Here is a 22,206-nt window from a genome sequence, read left to right as displayed (position 1 = left end):
CGATGTCGTCAAAAAAGTCAAATAATGGCCGATGTCGGTCGGGCTCTACTTTAGTCCAGACTTCTTTTTAAGGAATGGCGATCATGTTTCTACATGTACAGCAGAAAACATTTGTACACACCCACATCCGAAAATATCTTCAGTGAGAATGCAAAGGCAAGGAGTGCAACAATGGGGCCCAAATGAACTTCATGTAATTGCACAAGGCAGTAAAGTTTAGATCAACCCTTGTAATATTGCGAATGCAGAGTAACGCCTGTAAAATCACCAGGTTGAATTATTATAATGCTTTGTTGTTGGTGTCCTGGACTTTTAAGAACGTAGTGTTAATTTAGCGACAAAGTTCACGTTGGTATCCACTGTATAGTTTCAAGTTTAACTGCCACTGTTCTTTTTCACAGATGCTGCGCAGAGCATTTTCTGCACCACGGTTGCTGTTCTGCCCCCTTTAAACTAGGGTTGAATTACTTCCTCCCCACTACCTATAAAGCACTTGAGCACTTCCAAATCTTGGAAATGCTGTTTCTGCAGTCTGCAGAAAAGCAATCCAAGGCCTAGGTTTTAGCTGCTCTGTACGTTATCTTTGTAACCGAAATCCAAACATATCAGTCATTAAGTCCGTGGCCCTGTTTGTTATTTTTTCCCCCTCATTTTGTTTGTGTTATTTTACTGGTGTGTTACTTTGTTTTGAGCATTACATTTTCTCACATCACTAATTCACATGCAGTGTTTCCACAAACTTCAGTTTGAGGTTCCATATCAGGAACGTGGAGGACGATGCTCTTTTTGGGGGGAAAAAGGGAAACTCTGTTTTTAGTCTGGTAGAACTGTAAAGACCAACCGAAAGTAAACTCATCACAGGGATTACCAAAGCATTCTTGATTGCACTGCCATGACAAACTACCAATCAGAAATAAACCTGGAGCAGAGTCATTAGTTTCTCTGAGTTCAGACACACAAAGGAAAAGTAAAATTCCTCCATTTCCCCAGAATGTGCAGCAATTTGTTACTATAAGGATTAGACAGTCCTGAAGGGGCAATAATCCAACTTCAAAAGTTTAAAGGTTGAGACATAGAATGGCTTTTGTTCAAACCTGCCGAACTTGTTGAACAAGAAGAGACTGTTATCCACCGCATTGCCTGGAAACCTTTTTTGAGAAAGCCTTAAAAAAAAAAAAAACAATTCTAAGCAACATTAAAAATGTGAGACATTACCAACTGACTAGGGCACTGTGATGGAACAGGAAATAATTACCTTCTTCCATCATGTCTGAAGACTCTGGATACATCCCCCCTAAAAGCAGGAGAGAGGTGGTTAGACGTACAGTACACACAGTGCCTACATTGGTCGATGGACCGGTTACTCTATGTAGCCCACTTCCCCACAACAAAAGGCCTGTCATCTCATGTTTCTCATAAGAGTTGCAGGATACCTAAAGTTGGAGAATTTCCAAATTCCCAGATGACGTAAAATGGAAAACAAAGGACAGATGACAGTGAACTGAAGCCAAACATCCCACACTATTCCCATCCTGCTTATAAAATATATATTTTTAATGACCTATTAGATCTATTAAAATCTACCAAGTCCTCTACAGTAGCTCAGGGCTCTTTGTTACTGATGCTGAGGGATTCAGGCAATTCTGATGCAAATTTGCATTTTCTGGCAGCCAGATCACCGGTTCTCTCCCCACTTAATGTGGCAGTTTGATTGTGGAGTCATACACCACAGCCCCTAACGCTGCACTGTCCCCTGTATGCACCAGTAAAAGATTAAAACATGAAAATACCACCCTATGGCTGACACACAAAATATGGTGCCACTATTTTGAAAAGGCAACTTCAATTAGACATTCAAAGGTAAATCAGTTTCTATGAGGGCCATACAGCCAACAGAAAAAGATTCCACGAAAATTCCGCAAAAGTGATGCAGTCAAAAGAAATGTAGGAAAGAAGTCCCTCCATTCCAGCTGATTTCCAATGGTTTTACAGAATGGATCAATTTTACTGTATTCCAGTAAATTGCTTATCCATTATATAGCAGGGCTGCCCAATCCTGTTCCTGGAGATCAATTGTACTGTAGGTTCTAATTTCAACCCCAAATACAAATTAGCAGCTCAAAAGAAATCTCTAGCTGATGATGTTTTGCTTGGGTTGAAAACATACAGGATAGTAGATCTCCAGGAAGAGGATTGGGCAGCCCTGATTTATAGGATATCTTTTTGTCTTTAAATTTATTTGTACTTCACCAGGCTATATTATTTTGCAAAATTGTACAGTTTTGATACATTCATGTCCACTGTGACAGCGATGTTTCTGACTAAAGCCAGGTTAAAGTTCAAGAGTCTGAGAAACCATTAGAGTACGACTAATAGTTACCATAAAAACAAAATCATACCCAATATGGGGTGAGTTGATGGCCTTCGGGCCTCTGTAATGAAATGATTTAATAATTATTAGACCCTCACATTATCCAGGTATCTATATACAGTACTGCGCCCATGTCTAAACAGTACTCACGTGATTACTCCTAATGACTGTTGAAAATACTGGCAGTTTAATAATTCTTCACCGACCTCCTTTTTTGCTTGGCAAGTGACACTTAAGGCTCATTTCCATTTCACACCAACTTTGGATCAGAGGAGGACGCGTGTGCATTTGTGCGACCACTTGACTGCGCTGCATTGTGCAGCATTCCAATCGGAACAATTCACAAAATTTCCCTAACCTCTGAGCCAAACAGGAAGTGTGTCAGGAAAAGGAAGGGGGAGCTGAAGCCGTTCCTTTGCTGCTTGGCTGAAGCAGCCCGTGCAGATTCCTGCTGAAACGCCATTTCTGTACTCACGCTGAATGCGCCATCTGTGCAACAGAGCAAAAATCAGCAGGCCGCACAGCAGAGATCCAACGATGATGAAGACTACCGCAATGGCCGTCCTCCCACCGCCTTTTCCGGAGCCGGGGTCACTGACGACTACACAACACAAACCCACCCATCAACTTGGGCCCGCACAGAGCCAGGAACAAGTAGCCTGAGAATGGGGCACTTCTGTTGCCTTTCCAAAATGAGAACTGAACAGGTCTGTGTATCACCTTACGTTACAATCAACGTATCCACCGCAACTGACAGAAGTGGAGAACAGGAGCATTAGTTGCAGGAATCAAAAAGCCCAATATTATAAATTAAGGCACAGAAGGCCCATTTATAAGCAGTAGGTGTAAAGTTAACCCTACAAACCGACACTTAGCATTGCAAACAGAGATAAATACAACAAAACAGCAAACCAATCTTTTACATAGCTATTACATCAGTACCCCAGAAGGGAACTCAGGGGAACCACAGTTTTCTGAAGTGGTGTGCCAGGTGAGCAGTTGAATACGCTGATTACAAATGAGACAAATTATTTATATACGCATGGGAATGATCTGTCCCTGCACTGTCAGAAAATCATTTTGTCTCCCTCCCCCCCCCCGCCCCGCCCCCCAGCATATGAAAAGCATTTTGCAGCAGTGTGTCAGGCAGGTCGCTGGCCATTACTAAGTTTGATGGAATTGGATAAGGATGTTGATGATAAAAAATGATCAGAGTGAAGAGTTCCCTTTGCAGTGTAGCTAGATGAAGCGGGGGGGAACAATTAACTTCAAGGCAAGTTGGGAGATTGCATCACAGAAAGTGAAACCGATGAAGATAAATAATTCTTACATTTTTGCCGAAATTTAAGGTCAAATTCCGCCTTTCCTTCTTCCACACCATTGTTGTTTAACACTAAGCACCGATACTGAGGAGTGATGGAGGATGCCTTAAGCGTGAACTTGCTGGATAAGTTTGTGCGTTTGTCCGTGGTCTCCACCACCGTCATTTCTGCACTGCGGGTCCAGTTGGTGCCGTGCTGGTCGTACCAGTGGATCATGCCAACCGGGTAACCCCCAGAGGCATTGCAGAATAATGTGACTTCCATTCCCTCCTGAAGGTCCTTCTCCGGAACTGAGCTCATGTCTGGTTTGGAGTAAGGGGCTAGATGGTGAAAAGAACGGTCAATTAACATCTACATTGCAAACTCAACTGTGTACCTACCGCATCCACCTGTTAAGTCATTCAGCCAGTTATCAGAAACAAAAGTTCATTATGAACTAGTACCAAGCTTTAAACGGCCATTTAATATTAACTCTAGCTGAGAACACAATAAATCTTGAGAAGCTCATAAAATCTGACTTATTTCTGGTTTCTTTCGTTAGGCTCTCCATGGATCATGGCTATTGACTACAGGTCTTATACGAGATCCCCTTTTCTCCCCAGCTTTTAAAAAATTCCTTTCAAATGGTTAAGTTTTGGAAACTATTTCCAGGAAATCAGATCGTTTATAGGTATGGCTCATTGCCTCAGTAGCATTGGAATGAGGGAGAATCAAGCATCAACCGTATGATGGATTTGAAAGAGGACTGGCATTGGGGTGTATAATTTTAGTAAGTTGTAATTCGTATAAAGAGTTTTTATAACTTAATTAATTTTACCCCATACATGCAATCTTAAAATTGCAGCCGGGACAACAGGGAAAGAACCCTCATAGAACTTTACTGTGCACCACAGGAGAACAAAGGCATTAATGCATGACTCTCAAAACAACATTTACATAGTGAAAACAATTATTTAATGTGTGAATTTAAATATGTGACCTGTCACAGACTAATTACATTTGCTGCAATTATTCTACTCCAGTTGAATCCATCATCGACTGTTGTTCTGTAACCTGCTCGGTGGTCAAAACAAGCCCCCTCCACACATCAGGTATGCTTCCAAACAAATAATTGGGTCAAACAGATTGGACCTGGGTCAGAGACATGGCCACAGCTCAGTCTCGACTCAAAAGGCAATATTAACACCCAAGGGCCCTGGAGGTTTCAAAGAAGGTGCACATGGAGGTTCTAAAGTCTGTTTCCCTTTTCATTTCTCATCATATGAAATATAAAAATGTACATCACTATTATATTTTATATACCCACCTGTGACAGAAAGGCTTACAACTGCTGTGTCTTCACCAGAGTCAGTTACAACAACGCATTCATATTTCCCTTCATCTGTCCTCACTGTGTCTCTCACCAGAAAGGACACGTCTATGTTGCTGCCAGACATCTGTGACTGCTTAAAGGAGAATCGTGGATCTTCCGGCATTTTAACTTTGTCTTTTATAAACATTATTAAAGGACGCTTCTCTCCTGGCCGACTCCATGTTGCCGATGTGACCTTCACGCTGTCCCCACGAGTATTCAGAAAGCATTTCAATAAAGAGTCCTTGCCATGGACCCCATGGTTTTCATCCTGGCAATCCAGGGAGGGCAACCCTGCACAAATAAACAAGGAAACATCAGAAAACATGGAGGGGGGGGAAAAAAAAAAAAAAAAAAAAAAAAAAAAAAAAACAGGCCAGACAAACTGCACAGGACAAAAACACGAGTGAAAGCAATTCAACAAGTTAGACGAGTTTAAAAAAATAGTTTAATTATTAATCTATGAATTAAGCCAATTTATGACTGAAACCACGTCCAAACAATGAATGGTGATACGGGAGACATGAGCCTGAACACGACCAGTTCGTGAGCTTGAAATAGGAGGAAATTACACCTTGAAGCTTTTCATTTATTTGATTAATTCATAAACATGCCAATACATAGCAAATAATCCCAGAAGTCAGTACAATAATACACTTTACCTAAGAGGTAAATCACAACAGCTTGTTGAGTGGAGTTTGTAAGCACACTTGACAAAATCTGTGCTTTTCAATAAGCATCTGGGCAGATCATGTTAAGCAATGTTTACATTGACAATATGCTCTGACTTTGGGCAAAAATAATTAGTAGTAAATAGTTACATTTTTAAACAAGTTCAAATACCCTATATAAGCAAATACTTCATAATTGTGTTACGTAAACAGAAGTAATGCTAATACAGAATTAATTGGGGAATGATTAGCTCTTCGTTTTAGTATTATTTATTCAGAAAATTAACCGCTTCATTGTTACTGACAATAAAATGACCCGTCTGCCACTGACTCCAGTTCAGTTCAAAATCAAATGAAACTGTTCAAAGAATCTGATAAATTCATGCATTCACTTTCAATTTAACAGGGTTTTTACATGTGATATTGACCAACAAAACACAAAACAACTTACTGTTAGCAGACACTGCACACATGAATTCAGCATACAATACTACAGACAGGATCCAGATGACAGATGCCATTTTTCTCCTTTAATGCAAGACGAAAAGGAAAAACAAGTTATGGTATAACCGAGTAGTATTAACATTGCCATTGACTGAAAAGCATGTTGGATTTTCTCTTTTACTCCATATTTGTATAGCTAGCAGTGAAAAGAAATGTAATAGCAAATTGGATGGAACTACTTTAGGACTTTTCAATTATGTAACATTTCTTTACAATTGCACACACAGATTTAGGTTAAATTCATGGCTGTCAATAGCATGAGTAATCTGTAAATAAACTTTGTTTAGGCCACACTGAACCCAGATTTTGTATTTACATAAACAATTAAGTGGCCATTACTTATTCCTCTAAAACATATGTTTTAGAGTAAATCATTCCCATTACTAAATCAAATGGTTTGCAACATCCATGGTTAAATATTCAGTGCAATAATGATGTTAGGCCGAGATTCCTCCGTATTACTGTAGTTTCTGCAGGGCGAGAAACCTGAACAATAAATGTGGATTTATGAACATTACTTTGCTGTTGACGTTATATACGGCATGTTGCTGTTGATTTACGATAGGTTGTGAGAATCTTTTATGGGTAATGAAATATTACAGCAATCCTTACTGTAATCTAAAATACATCCCAGTCAGCAAGAAAACTCGCTTTTCCTTGTAGCCTACGTTACGTTTTAAGCTGAACGCCTAGATGGAGCTTCACCAAGACTGTATAAATAGAGCTTCACCAACTTTTCACCACACAAATGTTCCCTGGGCATTATCTTCACCCTCTGCAGTCGGCCTCTGTCCAACACACAACTGAATCGCACACGTGTGATTTAAGTTCAGATATCAAGAGCACCAACTAAAATACAGAAAATTACGTTCATGCCAGATATCTCGTTAGAATCTCGAAGCTATTAAAACAGAAACGATCAATTCATAATCATATTTCGAAGATATGACTAGCAAGTTGAAGTAAAAAAGAAAACAGTTTGTTCATTAAGAAAATATAGAAAATTCGATATTTCCCTTACCTTAATGCAAGTGAATTTAAGTAAATAAACAGCCAAGTCATTTCCGTGTTGCTGTGCAAAACGAACTGCTTGTTCGTGGCTTAGTTACTTTCGGTTTCATTTTTGTCACATCTTCCCGTCTCTACTAATCGGGACTCGCTCAGCACTGTTACGGCCGGCTCGAAGGGCCGCAACAAACAAAGTCCAGATCAGTTTCGGTCTGGTTTTTGGTGATCTAAAAACACAAACGCAGACATTTATTAATCTAAAACACAAACTAAAACAAACAAAAACCCCACAAGGGTCACAAAATAAGAGTCTTCACAAAAACCTACCAAACGCAAACCACACAAAAGAAACCCCAAAGAACATCTCCCCAGCCTCATACTGCAGGACTTATATTAGGCCACAGGCAGCTGGAGGCAATCAAGCAATTAAGCAATTAGGTATTACCTCCACCTGCACTACCCATGCAAGCAGAGGCTGGGGATGTAACAAGCACGTCCATATTTTTTTACCAATCAAATCTCCCCTTTTCTGCAGCACATGATTTAATTACATAGTTTAGTATTAAATGCAATTCATCTTTAGATCATATATTGATTAATTTATATATAATAATTGAAGCCATTGTGACATATTATGAAATGACTTTAGCTGCTGTCTTTTGTGTGATTGTATTCGTATGCCTTCTTACTCCTAGCACGTTTCCAGTCCACCTGGATTATTTTTCAACTGACAGACACAGTGCTTGTGTGCGTTCGTGCATGTGTATGTGTGTGTTGCAGTCACACTGTCTACATATGCCCTGTACTATCAGAGTGGATCTGCTGCAGCTGGTCTGGCACCTGCTCCCACGAGCACTGTAATCAATCCCAGTGCTGCCCTGCCTGTGATCACTCCGTGTGTTGCCCTGGCTGTGTTCACTCCCTGTGCCATCCTGCCTGCTTTAGCTGATCCTCTGGCTCAGCCCCCACAGAGACATAAGACTACAGGCTATATTTTAACGATCTAAGCGTACGGTCTAAAGCGCATGGCGCAAATGCATTTAGGGCGTGTCCAAATCCACTTTTGCTAGTTTAACGGTGGATAATCTGAGCGCAAAGTAAAGGCGCATGGTTCAAAGGGGTTGTCCTTAGTCTCTTAATTAATCGTAGGTGTGTTTCGGGCGTAACATGAGATAAACCCATCAGAGTGTCATCTCCCACTCCCTTTAAAAGCCACCTTGGCGGATTGCTATTATAATGGTGGATTTGTCAAGTAGTAGGAAAGAACGCTTCTCTGCAGAGGAAACGGATCTGTTCGATTAGGTAATTCTGATAAATATTATGACTAACCATTATGAAATATTTTTTTTTAAATATCGCGCGTTGTGCACCCGCCTATGTAGGCGCATATTACTATCTTAATAATGTGCCCTTAAAATAACAGTAAAATACTGCGCCATTGAGTTAAAACCATGTTTTTGCTGGTCAATCGCACAATCGCTTTCTTTTTCTTAAATAAATAAACTTTATTTCAATTATACAAGTCATTACAAACAATTACATAAACAAGGAAATCTAAATACATTAGGTAAGGCATCTTCTATATTAAAAGTCCAGAGTTTCCCAAAGATTTGCATTGCCATGCTTGATGTCAATTGTCCTTCGACGTTTTAGTTCTGTTAAAACGTTCAGATACAGATTCACTTGACACGTAGATATGATAAATTGTCATTTTACTTCGCGTTTTCCATATGTGCTCATTCACTAGACATATTATTAACCAGTATAAATCTTTAAGTTTATCATCAATGTTATATATTATTCCATAAAATACAGTTTCTGGTGTAATTGAAATATTAACACCAATAGATTTCATTTGTTCCCATATTTTGTCAGATCGACTGCATTCAATCAACAGATGCTCCAAAGTTTCATCTGCATCACAATCAGGCTTTGGGCAGGATTTCGTTGTAACAAAGCAACTCCATTTTACACAGCTCTCACTGGCAATCTCCTCACTGATATTAGCCAGGCTATATCTCTCATATTTTCAGAAATGTTTTTGCTCCATATTCGTGCGACCATTCTTTCACATTCTAAATTATTTAGATATCTGTACTTTATAACTCCACCATACAGTTCATTCATTATTAAATTATATATGACCTTATTCTCAGAATGGCACAAGTCAATATTTAAATGTTTAAACTTGTCTATAAAATCACCATACATAAGTTTAAAATAAGGTTGTCTGGTTGTCTGGTTCTCGCTTTTCCTTTCTTTTTTCCCAGTTAGTAATGTTACCGATCCAGCTAATTTGTCTGTTTATTCCACTTGCCACAATCTTACACATTGCTATTTTTAATTTGATAGTTACGTCTATTGCTCCCAAACCTCCTAATTTTCTGGGTTTATATAACAATTACCAGTAACCAGTACCCCCCTTTCAAAGGCCTGAATTCACCCTGGGATTGGTTAAGAAGCCTAACAATGACAAATACATTTCATTAAATAGAGAAATATCTGAATTCATTGCCATAAACATGAATTCTGTCTCATCCATCCTTATTGTATGGGAAGCCTTCAAAGCTGCCTATAGAGGCTGGATTATAAACATAAAATAATTCAACTGCAAATAAAGGAGAACATGTTAGAAAATAAAAATATATATAATATAAAAAATAATTTAATTTCGGACTCCAGAAACACAACATGTGCAAGACCCAAATAACCCCATCTAACCCCTGATTCGGGTCTGTTTCCAACCTCTCCAGTACAACTGATTCTGCAAATGACTTTGTGTACTTGCATTAGTTATTCATCAAATATACAAATAAATAAATAAATAAATAATTGGTTTTGCAGAAGGTACAGTAGTGCCCTCTTTAGTAGATCAGGGTCCGGTGGGCCTCATTCAAGGCTGCCTCACTTCTAGCAATACGAGGAGGCTCTTTCACCTGACGTCAAGATGCCAGCTCCCTTCAGCATCCAGCAGGAACAATATCGCTGGTGGCTGAAAAAAACTTTTGACAGGACAGTGGCCTTACTTATGCTGCTCACTCGCTAAAGCTGGTTTCGGGCCAGTATGTATGCAGTGGATTAAGGCACTTTAACAATGAACCAATCGCCTTTAAACTGTTACAGCTAAAAAGTCCCCCTTTCACCTTTTCAGGTCCACATGAGAGGATTTTATTTTAGCACTAGAAGCTCTTGCTTGTGCTATAATATTTAATGAAGAAATAATGGCTATTAATATGTGTGGACATGATATCAAGCCAGTCTTTAAGCTGATGATATTTTATCAGCATTGTCAATACCAGCTAGCTCAATATTGCAACGTGGTCGAGAGTTATGCCTGTTTAAATACTGAAAATTAAATTCCATTGCTACAGTGCCACCAACTGGCCAATAAGAGCATTCCATTCAAGCAGGGTTTCAAGCAGAGACTGTACGGTTTCAAGTCAGGAGAACCTGCCTGCAGCAAGCTCGGGAATCTCCACCAGGAGAATCTCCACGGAGAGAACCAGAAGCACGTGATCTCCACGTAGAGGACCCAATGAAAAAAGTGGAAGGACACAGAAATTGCATAACCTGCACACCACAAATTCAAGTCACCTGACCTGCTTTATTTAGGAAATTAGTTGGTTTGTAAGATATTACCACTTGTATATCGAGTCGTTTTAATTAACGGACGATAAGTCTCTGGTTACAACGAGGCACTTCTACGTGAAGACAACACCCTTAGTGCTCCTTACTAGGCTAATAAGCTAATAATAATGATGGCTTCATGGGGTTTAATGTATAAATTATATATAACGCATATCTTACTGTTTATTTAAATGTACATGTATTCACTGTAACCTTACAGTAGGCCTATAATTAGTTTTAGAAGTGTCTCGGTATACTGCGAGTACGATGTGGACATGATTTCATAGCCAGTCTTTATGCTGATGATATGTTATTAGCATTGTCAATACCAGCTAGCTCAATATTGCACCCGTTGAAAATTATAATAGTATTTTGACAATTTTCTGGGTACAAAGTCAATTGCGGTAAGAGTGAAGCTATCACTCTTAATCACCATTGCTTCTTAATTCACCTTGGCACTGCTCTCTTTATTTTTTATATGGGTGATATCAAGAGATGGCCCAGTTTTGCCTCTATCATTCTGGGCTATGGCCAGAGGCGATTAAAGTGAATATTTTACCTAGAATTCCTTTTTCTGTACGTCAACCATTCCACTCAAATTCCCACAGTGTTGGTGTGAGGAAATAGATCAACTATTCTATGGCTTCTTGTGGAAGGGTGAGAATTAAGAATTAATTGTTTTTAAAAAGTAGGGCTGAGTGTGCCTGTTTTTATTGCTGGTCATATAATCCAAGACACCCCTTGTCTTGAGCATAGATATTTGGACATAAAGGTGGCAGTTGGGAGTGGCTAAAGGAGAGGAATTGTAACAAATATAAATCTATAGCATCACTATTGTGCCACCACCTTTAGTTTAATGCTAAAATGGACAGTCCCTTAATTTAATTCTCTTGTGAAGTGAGGAATAGCACACAAGTGACTAACCATCAATGGAGCATCTTTGCCCTCATGTCCAATATGGAGTAATCCTTTATTCATTGTCAGAGGTAAGACTCTGGAAAATGAAAAATACAAATTACAATGAGTGCTGGAATGGGGGTACATGTAACATAAGTGGCATGAAAGGGGATTTTAAGTGAAATGATTCACAGAGTGGTGGCAGTTAGTCCAGGTATAGTCAGAAGAGATTTGTCTTCAGACCACGCCGGAAGACGGGTAGTGAGACAAAGGTTCGAAGAGGGACAGGGAGTTTGTTCCACCTCTGGGGAGCAAGGGTGGAGAAGTTCCCTGATGGGGGTGAGCGAGAACCCTTTACTCGAATGGGAGGGGGTGCAAGGCGCCCTGCTGCTGCAGAGCGGAGTAGTCGAGCAAGTGTGCAGCATCTAATCATGTCCTGTAAGGTCCACTTTCTCTTATTTCCGAATGTACACTAGGCATTTTGAGGACTTGCTGGAAGGAATAGCACCATACATCAAACATGCGGGAAGTCACAGAATTCCCATCTCTACAGAAGAGAGATTGGCGTTGACTCCGTAAATTAGCATGTCAATTCAGCCCTCTGAACTCAACCGTGACATAACCAACTGTGATATTTGGACCAATAGCTGAGAGGGGGAGGTCGGAGAACAAGAACTTATCGAAAAGTTTTCCCTGGAGGCTGTCGCACACCACCGTACGAATACACAACACCGCGTCTTTTTGTTCATCACTTGTTCTGATTGCTTCGTTTAGCTCAAAAAGTTCTGCTTCGTACGAAGTATACTGCCTACTTTAGTAGACAGGGGCAGTCCTGCTGGTTGTAGTGTAGGCGAGGGTCAGGACTTTGAACCTGATCCTGGCAGCAACCGATAGCCAGTGCAGTGACCTCAGCAGAGGAGTGACGTGGGAGAACTCGGGATTTGCTTTGAACGACAGGTGTTATCACAATACATGTACTTGAAATCTGTTATGAAATGCCCCATGACAAAGGGTATTGAAGTTTTTCGAGTTCAAAGAGCAACCTTGATTTACAAGTTGAGGTACACTGCTTGCTGGTAGAGGAACGGCCTCAGCTATAAACTGCAGAGTCTTTCCTACCTTTGCAACATTATCCATGGGAAGGATTGGGAAAGTAACTCTCCCTATCCAACTCTGTGAGATATGAAGTCATTCAGATGAAGGTCTTGCACAGGGCCTACATTACACCATGTACATTTTTGGACAAGTTGGATTCAAATATCTCAGATTTGCACTGGAATGGCTGTGGTTGCTAATCACATCCACCTATTGTGGGATTGTCCACTCGTTCATACATGCTTGGCAGAAGAAAACAATATGTTACACATGATGTTAAATGTTTGCATTCCGCTACATACACTTAAAACATACTTTAAGGAGTAGAAAATATCCGATCATGAATTACACCAGGCGCCATTACATTAGCTTTTCGGGCAGTGCAATACTCATGAACTGGAAAGGGTGCAAACTGGGCTGTTTTAGCTCAGATTACTGGCTTACGCCTGTCATGGACTTATTACTGGGGAAAGTGGCCCTCGGCCCTCAGAGATTACGATACAGGACAGGATCGCCCGGGATGTTCATTAGATCATTTCTTCATGCAATAACCCGATATCCTGAGATGTTGTTTTGTGAGCGTTTGTTTTGTTCGGCCAAATGTTCGTGTTTACTGTTGCTCATGGTTGCGTGAGTCTTCATATTTTTATCCAAATAAAAAATTGTGGAGTGGAAAAAAAAGAAAAGGGATGATGCACAAACCACTGAAAATACTAGACATTTAACTGAGAAATTAGTGACCTTTTAACGCCGAGTAATTTTAATTTAGCACACAATGCAGCAGTTCACACAGAAATGTTTGTTCATAATTGCAAAGGCCGAAAAATCTGCAAGGCACTGCAGCTGAAACAGTGTGTTATTGTACAGATTCCAATGGGTGCCTTTTTCAGTCACATTAATTGACCTGGATGCCTTTATTTCATGCATAGGATGTGCAAGAAATTTATCACATTTTTGTAACTTTTTTTCCAGGAACTAAAATGGCCACTGAAAGAAATTCTTGTGTATATAATATGCTACTGAAACAAATACAAGAATACAAATGAACATTTTATTGTTAAAAATAAAAACTTTTCCTGTAAAAAAAAAAAAAAGTACACAAAAGAAAATTAAAAAACATTAAACAAAGCACCACTGCTTATCCACCCGCAACCATCAGAGGGGAATCAGTTGAGAAGGTAGAAACAGCTTGGGGTGATGACCTACTGAAGTTCACCGAATGTGCACAGTCAAAATACAGCAAACTTCAAAAGCACCGTATGGACAAACCAGTGAAGTAGTGTTAACAATCCAACCATTCAAGCCAGAAAATACACCATAATTATAACAATCATAACACTCAGAATTCAGCAGTGATTAACACATTTAAAACAACAAAAAATCAGCTACTTCTATTTACGGTTTTGTTTTCAAAAGTAGATTGAATGGAACATGATATAAAAAGGAGTTTAAAAAATCAAAAAAAAAAAAAAAACTGTAGGTAAAATGAATATGCTGGAAAAAGAGAAGCTGCATTTTCATTCTTTTGGTTAACTGTGTTGTAACATCCAACAATTCTTCACTGAAATCAGTAAGGGTTCCTAGGAGATCAAAGGATCCCCATGTGAAACATCTTGCTACCTTTTTAGTGCACAGACTTATTTTTAAGGAATGTTTCTACATGTACAGCACAAAACATCTGTACACACCCACGTCCAAAATATCTTCAGTGAGAACGCAAAGGCAAGGAGTGCAACAATTGGGCCCAAATGAACTTCATCTAAATTGCACAATGCACAAAGTTTAGACCATTACATTACAGGCATTTAGCAGACGCTTTTATCCAGAGTGACTTACAATGTAAAATGCTATGTAAAAGTAGTGTATCCATTTATACAGCTGGATATATACTGAAGCAATTTCGGTTAAGTACCTTGCTCAAGGGTACAACGGCAGTGTCCTACCCGGGAATCTAACCTGAGACCTTTCGGTTACAAGCCCAGTTCCTTACCCACTGTGCTACACGCAGACCAACCCTTGTAATGACAATGCGAATGCAGAGGTAACGCCTGTACAATCACCAGGTTGAATTATTATAATGCTTTGTTGTTGGTGTCCTGGACTCTTAAGAACGTAGTGTTAATTTAGCGACAAAGTTAATGTTGGGATCCACTGTATAGTTCAAAGCACAACTGCCAGTGTTCTTTTTCAGATACTGCGCAGAGCATTTTCTGCACCGCGGTTGCTGTTCTGCCCCCTTTAAACTAGGGTTGAATGACTTCCTCACTACCTATAAAGCAATGAAGAGCACTTTCAAATCGTGGAAATCCTGTTTCTGCGGTCTGCAGATACAGAGACCTCACAGCAAAGGAATCCGAGGCTTAGGTTTTAGCTGCTCTGCACCATGTCTTTGTAACCGAAATCCAAAACATCAGTTGATCAGACTTCAAATATCAGTCATTAAGGCACTGTCCGAAACAGCCTCCTAACAAGAGGTGTGCTCAGAATATGTACTGGCGACTAAACATAAAATATTTATAAAAATATTCCTCACTGTTTTTCAATCGTACTGCAGAAGTGTCATGAGTAGTGCAAAGTAGCCTTTGCAGTAGAAAGGCTTGCTCTCTAATTGATAGGACCCAAAGATAGCTCTGCTTCTTCCTCGGTGAGGCGTCCTAAAAAAAAAAAGTATGACTTACTTCCTTAAAAGTACGTACATTCAGCCGAACCCCCAAATAAATATATCAAGATTTTAAGTGCATTTTTTGAAAATTATGTACATTTTCCTATCCAGTGTGCTTAGTAGTAGGCAAGTAAGCTGTTTTGGACACAGCCTAGGCCTTGCCTGTTCCTATGCTGATTCTTATTTTAATGCCTCTTTAATGCACAGCACAATGAGCACTATATACAAGCTTATTGTATTATATTGTTCTGTATCTTTTGACATTTTGTAAAATAGTTTGTGATCACGTTCCACAATTCGACTAAACTGTGTTGCCCTGACATAAGGGAAGCTGTCTGTTTTTATTCTGGTAGAACTGTGTAATGGACGTACCAGAGAAGGGCGCAGAGACAGAAGTAGCAGTGCAAAAGTTAGGGGTTTATAGTTCCCAGCACAGGTTGACCACAAAAAAAAATGTCGCGAACCAACAAGGGAAAAAAAACTAACATGTAAAAAAAAAAAAAGAGAAAAAAACAAAAAAAAAAACAAAAGTAGTATCAAATGCTTAAATAACAAAATGTCTCTAGATCTGCTCTTGCCTCTTAAAATAGAGATCTAAAATACAGCAGATGAGCAATTATGGAACCTATAGGACGATGGCCTTGGGGAACCCTACCCTTGAAAATAGCTGGACCAGACAGAAAGCTACAGATCTGGCCCTAATAGTCTTAAGGGGGAAGACTTTGGGGTACTTAGTAGCATAATCCGTCACCACCAACATGAAACGGTTTCCGGTCTTACTTTTTTCAAGGGGGCCCACTATGTCCATACCAAGTCGCTCAAAGGGCACACCCACAACAGGAAGTGGTTGAAGAGGGACTTTGGGGGGGCCTCTAATGGAGGTCTGCTGGCACTTTGGGCACGTCTTACAATACCAAGCCACATCTTTTCTTAAACCTGGCCAGTAGAAATAGCGCCTAACCTGTACTATGGTTTTTTGTTTCCCCAGATGACCAGCCCATGGAATGGAATGACCCAAGGTCAGCATCAGCTCTCTGACCTTTTTAGGGACCACCATCTGTGGCTCTGGACCCTGCTTCCGGTACAACACCCCATTCTGGAGGTAGAACATGCCCTCGCCACACTCAACTCTAGTGTGGCCTAATGGCAACTTCTCCTGGGCCTGGTTGTACAAGGGGCCAATTATGGGGTCATTTTTCTGTAACAGGATTATGTCTCGGGGAACCTCAAGGCCTAATGGGGTTTTAGGACCTGGCTCATCCAGAGAGCTCACAACAGTGTGGTGAAATTTATCTTGCCGTTTTTGGCTCTTAGGCTTACGTGTCTTTCTTGGCACACACTCCATGTCTGCCTCAAAAAAAGGCAAAGCATCAGAAGCTTCACATCAACCTCACTTGACTTTGCCATTGCTCGAGTTACAGCCATATCGCAAGCATAGTTGGGGGACAGAATATCGAACAATACAGGCAAATCTTGACCTAATATCATAGGATAGGACAAGTCTTTAGAGAGGCCTACTCTCATCAAGTAAGACTGTCCCTGCACTTTCACATGTACGGACATAGAGTTCTTAGGGGGATTCGTCTGGTCCCACCTCAGTGGACCTGCAACGTGCTCAGTAGGTCTCTCGATTAATGTCATACTTGTTTAAGAGGGCTGCCTTCACACTATCATAATTGATTGACTCATTTAAATCCATATCCACATAAGCACTCCTAGCTTTGCCTGTTAACAAAGGCACTAATCTCACTGCCCAGTCGGTTGTTAGCCACTGACACGCCGTTGCTCTCAAATGTTGTAAGAAAATGCTCTATATCATCAGCATCAGTTAGCTGCTGTAGGCGTGGCTCCTGCAGAGCCCTTAACTGTCCTAAACCTTGGTTTCCTGGCAGCCCCTGAGGAGCCCCAGGCTGTCTACCACCTTGACCATTCAGGCCATCCAGGTTAGGAGAAGGAGCTAGCCACTTGGGAAGAGGTGTCCTCTGGTGTCCTAGATCCCTGCCTCTGGTCTGGTACAGGGGTGGTCCTGACAAGGACTTCCTGCTGGAGAAGACTGAATTGGTGCTGAAGGGCCTTCCACCGTGCCTCCTGTCAGGTTGCCTCCAGGTCCAGACGGCTGTCTCGGGCCTGCTGCATCGCCAGGTGTGCTCAGAACATATCCCTCAGCTCCTGCAGGGAAGCCTCCTCCGAGATGCTCCTCAGCTCTGGTTCCTCTCCGTCCATTCCCCCCATGGCTCCTCCAACAGCTCCCTCTTCTGGTCGCTCCAGCCTCACCTTCAGAGAAGAGCGCAGAAAAAGTTCAGGAGAGATTTAAAAAAATAATTATAATTCTACTGTTGCTCACTGCTGCCCCCTACTGGAAATCCCACCGCTGCCACCAAGTTGTAATGGACGTACCAGAGAAGGGTGCAGATACAGAAGTAGCGGTGCAAAAGTTAGGGGTTTATTGTTACCAGCACAGGTTGACCACAAAATGTCTCAAACCAACATGTAAAAAACAAAGAAGAAAAAAAAAAAAGTATCAAATGCTTAAATAACAAAATCTCTCCATATCTGCTCTTGCCTCTTAAAATACAGAGATCTAAAATACAGCAGATTAGCAATTATGGAACCTTTAGCTTAAACTCACACCTTGGCGCCCCAAAACAAGAGTCACTGATGCTGAGGGATTCATCAGGCAGTTCTGATGCGAATGTCTCGTAAGCAATTCTCTGATTTTCTGGCAGCCAGATCACCGGTTCTCTCCCACTTAATGTGGCAGTTTGATTGTGGAGTCATACACCACAGCCCCTAACGCTGCATTGTCCCCTGTACGCACCAGTAAAAGATTAAAACATGAAAACACCACCCTATAGCTGACACATAAAATATGGTGCCACTATTTTGAAAAGGCAACTTCAATTAGACATTCAAAGGTAAATCAGTTTCTATGAGGGCCATACAGCCAACAGAAAGATTCCACGAAAGTGATGCAGTCAAAAGAAATGTAGGAAAGAAGTCCCTCCATTCCAGCTGATTTCCAATGGTTTTACAGAATGGATCACAATTTTACTGTATTCCAGTAAATTGCTTATCCACTATATAGCAGGGCTGCCCAATCCTGTTCCTGGAGATCAACTGTCCTGTAGGTTCTCATTTCAACCCCAATTTTACAAATTAGCAGCTCAAAGAAATCTCTAGCTGATGATGTTTTGCCTGGGTTTAAAACATACAGGATAGTAGATCTCCAGGAAGAGGATTGGGCAGCCCTGATTTATAGGATATCTTTTTGTCTTTAAATTTATTTGTACTTCACCAGGCTATATTATTTTGCACAATTATACAATTTTGATACATTCATGTCCACTGTGACAGCAATGTTTCTGACTAAAGCCAGGTTAAAGTTCAAGAGTCTGAGAAACCATTAGAGTACGACTAATAGCTACCGTAAAAACAAAATCATACCCAATATGGGGTGAGTTGATGGCCTTCGGGCCTCTGTAATGAAATGATTGAATAATTATTAGACCCTCACATTATCCAGGTATCTATATACAGTACTGTGCCCATATCTAAACAGTACTCACATGTGATTACTCCTAATGACTGTTGAAAACACTGGCAGTGTAATAATTCTTCACCGACCTCCTTTTTTGCTTGGCAAGTGACACTTAAGATTCATTTCCATTTCACACCAACTGTGGATCAGAGGAGGAGGACGCGTGTGCATTTGTGCGACCACTTGACTGCACTGCATTGTGCAGCATTCCAATCTGAACAGTTCACAAAATTTCCCAAACCTCTGAGCCAAACAGGAAGTGTGTCAGGAAAAAGGAGGCGGAGCTGAAGCCTTTCCTTTGCCGCTCGGCTGAAGCAGCCCGTGCAGATTCCTGCTGAACGCCATTTCCGTACTCACGCTGAGCGCGCCGTCTGCGCAACAGAGCCAAAATCAGCAGGCCGCACAGCAGGGATCCAACGATGACGAAGACGATGACCGCAATGGCCGTGCTGCTCTGGTCTCCCTCCACCTTCCCCGGAGCTGTGGTGACACGACAACACAACACAAACCCACCAATCAACTTGGGCCCGCACAGAGCCAGGAACAAGCAGCCTGAGAATGGGGCACTTCTGTTGCCTTTCCAAAATGAGAACTGAACAGGTCTATGTATCGCCGTACGTTACAATCAACGTATCCACCGCAACTCACAGAAGCGGAGAACAGGAGCATTAGTTGCAGGAATCAAAAAGCCCAATATTATAAATTAAGGCACGGAAGGCCCATTTATAAGCAGTAGGTGTAAAGTTAACCCTACAAACCGACACTTAGCATTGCAAACAGATAAATACAACAAAACAGCGAACCAATCTTTTACATAGCTATTACATTAGTACCCCAGAAGGTAACTCAAAGAAAGAACAAGGACAGCAAAGAGCGTCAGGGGAACCACAGTTTTTTTCTGAAGTGGTGTGCCAGGTGAGCAGTTGGATACGCTGATTACAAATGGGACAGATTTTTTATAATACGTATGAGAATGATCTGTCCCTGCACTGTCAGAAAATCATTTTGTCCACCTGAGATATTTTATTGCATTTACTCAGATCAGCATATGAAAAGCATTTTGCAGCAGTGTGTTAGGCAGCTCGCTGGCCATTACTAAGTTTGATGGAATTCGATAAGGATGTTGATGATAAAAAAAGCAGAGTGAAAAGAGTTCCCTTTGCAGTGTACCTAGATGAAGTGGGGGGGAACAATTAACTTCAAGGCAGTTGGGAGACTGGATCACAAAAAGTGAAACCGATGGAGGAGAAATCATTCTTACCTTTTACCTGGACTGAAAGGTAAAGTTCTGCCTTTCCTTCTTCCACACCATTGTTGTTTAACACTAAGCACCGATACGGAGGAGCGCTGGAGGACGCCTTAAGCGTGACCTTGCTGGATAAGTTTGTGCGTTTGTCCGTGGTCTCCACCACCGTTGTTTCTGCACTGCGGGTCCAGTTGGTGCCGTGCTGGTCGTACCAGTGGATCATGCCAACCGGGTAACCCCCAGAGGCATTGCAGAATAATGTGACTTCCATGTCCTCCTGTAGGTCCTTCTCCGGAACTGAGCTCATGTCTGGTTTGGAGTAAGTGGCTAGATGGTGAAAAGAACGGTCCATTAACATTTGACATTGCAAACTCAACTGTGTAACTACCGCGTCCACCTGTTAAGTCATTCAGCCTGTTATCAGAAACAAAGTTAATCATGAACTAGTACCAAGCTTTAAACGGCCATTTAATATTAACCCTAGCTGAACACAACACAAATCTCGAGAAGCTCATAAAATCTGACTTATTTCTGGCTTCTTTCGTTATGCTCTCCATGGATCATGGCTATTCACTACAGTTCTTATGGGATCCCCTTATCTCTCTAGCTTTTTTAAAATTCCTTTCAAATGGTTAAGTTTAGGAAACTATTTCCAGGAAATCAGACTTTATAGGTTTGGCTCATTGCCTCAGTAGCATTGGAATGGGAGACTTTTTCTGTGGGAATGGGAGAATCAAGCATCAACCGAATGATGGATTTGAAAGAGGACTGGCATTGATAAGGTAGATGTAAATTAAAGTTTGGGGTGTATAACTTTAGTAAAAGTTGTAATTCATATAAAGAGAGTTATTTTTTTAATAACTTAAAATTTTACCCCATACATGCAATCTCAGAATTGCAGCTGGGACAACAGGGAAAGAACCCTCATAGAACTTCACTGTGTGCAACACAGGAGAACAAAGGCATTAATGTAAAGACAAAATCATTAATAAATGTATGCCTCTCAAAACATTCAAGTGAAAACAATTTAATGTGTGAATTTAAAAAAGTGACCTGTCACAGACTCATTTCATTTTTGCATTTGCTGCAATCAAAGTACTCCAGTTGAATCCATCATAGTCAGTTGTTCTGTAACCTGCTCGGTGGTCAAAATTATTAAACATTGAAATCCAACCACATTGCCCCCTCCACCCATCAGGTATGCTTCCAAACAAGTAATTGGGTCTAACAGATTGGACCTGGGTCAGAGACATGGCCACAGCTCAGTCTCGACTCAAAAGGCAATATTAACACCCAAGGGCCCTGGAGGTTTTAAAGAAGGTGCACATGGAGGTTCTAAAGTCTGTTTCCCTTTTCATTTCTCATCATATGAAATATAAAAATGTACATCACTATTATATTTTATATACCCACCTGTGACAGAAAGGCTTACAACTGCTTTGGCTTGACCGCTGTCAGTTCCAACTTCGCATTCATATTTCCCTTCATCGGTCCTCATTGTGTTTCTCACCAGAAAGGACACGTCTATGTTTCTGCCAGACATCTGTAACTGCTTAAAGGCGAATCGTGGATCTTCCGGCATTCTAACTTTGTCTTTTATAAACATTATTAAAGGACGCTTCTCTCCTGGCCGCCTCCATGTTGCCGATGTGACCTTCACGCTTTCCCCACCAGAATTCAGAAAGCATTTCAATAAAGAGTCCTTGCCATGGACCCCATGGTTTTCATCCTGGCAATCCAGGGAGACCAATTCTGGAAAAAATAAGCAAGGCAACATCAGAAAACATGGAGGGGGGAGGGGGAAAAAAAAAAAAAAAAAAAAAAAAAACCACGGCAGACAAACCGCACAGGACAAAAACACGAGTGAAAGCAATTCAACAAGTTAGATGAGTTTAAAAAATAGTTTAATTATTC

At 40.9% G+C, this 22,206-nt stretch overlaps 1 protein-coding gene across 22 annotated transcripts in view; it reads right to left on the bottom strand.

The window, feature by feature from the left end:
• LOC118221546 (hemicentin-1-like) overlaps positions 1-22,206 on the bottom strand; it is a 221,066-nt gene that overhangs the window by 39,006 nt on the left and 159,854 nt on the right. For 11 of the 22 annotated variants that reach the window (XM_035406703.1, XM_035406705.1, XM_035406706.1 and 8 more), the window contains 2 exons: positions 20,308-20,619; positions 19,404-19,526 (listed from right to left, as the gene is read on the bottom strand). The exons of 6 other annotated variants lie outside the window; for them this stretch is intronic. In XM_035406703.1, coding sequence (XP_035262594.1) covers positions 19,404-19,526; positions 20,308-20,619 — 435 coding nt within the window. Of the gene's footprint in view, positions 1-699; positions 1,164-1,255; positions 1,295-17,420; positions 17,783-18,952; positions 18,986-19,403; positions 19,527-20,307; positions 20,620-22,206 lie in introns of those variants that run through there. 5 more of the 22 variants (XM_035406709.1, XM_035406712.1, XM_035406728.1 and 2 more) reach the window with 4 other exon arrangements.

Source organism: Anguilla anguilla, chromosome 2 (assembly GCF_013347855.1).
Source record: "Anguilla anguilla isolate fAngAng1 chromosome 2, fAngAng1.pri, whole genome shotgun sequence".
NCBI classification, from domain to species: domain Eukaryota; kingdom Metazoa; phylum Chordata; class Actinopteri; order Anguilliformes; family Anguillidae; genus Anguilla; species Anguilla anguilla.
Note: the sequence above shows the minus strand (reverse complement) of the source record. Positions and strands in the feature narration are given on the sequence as shown.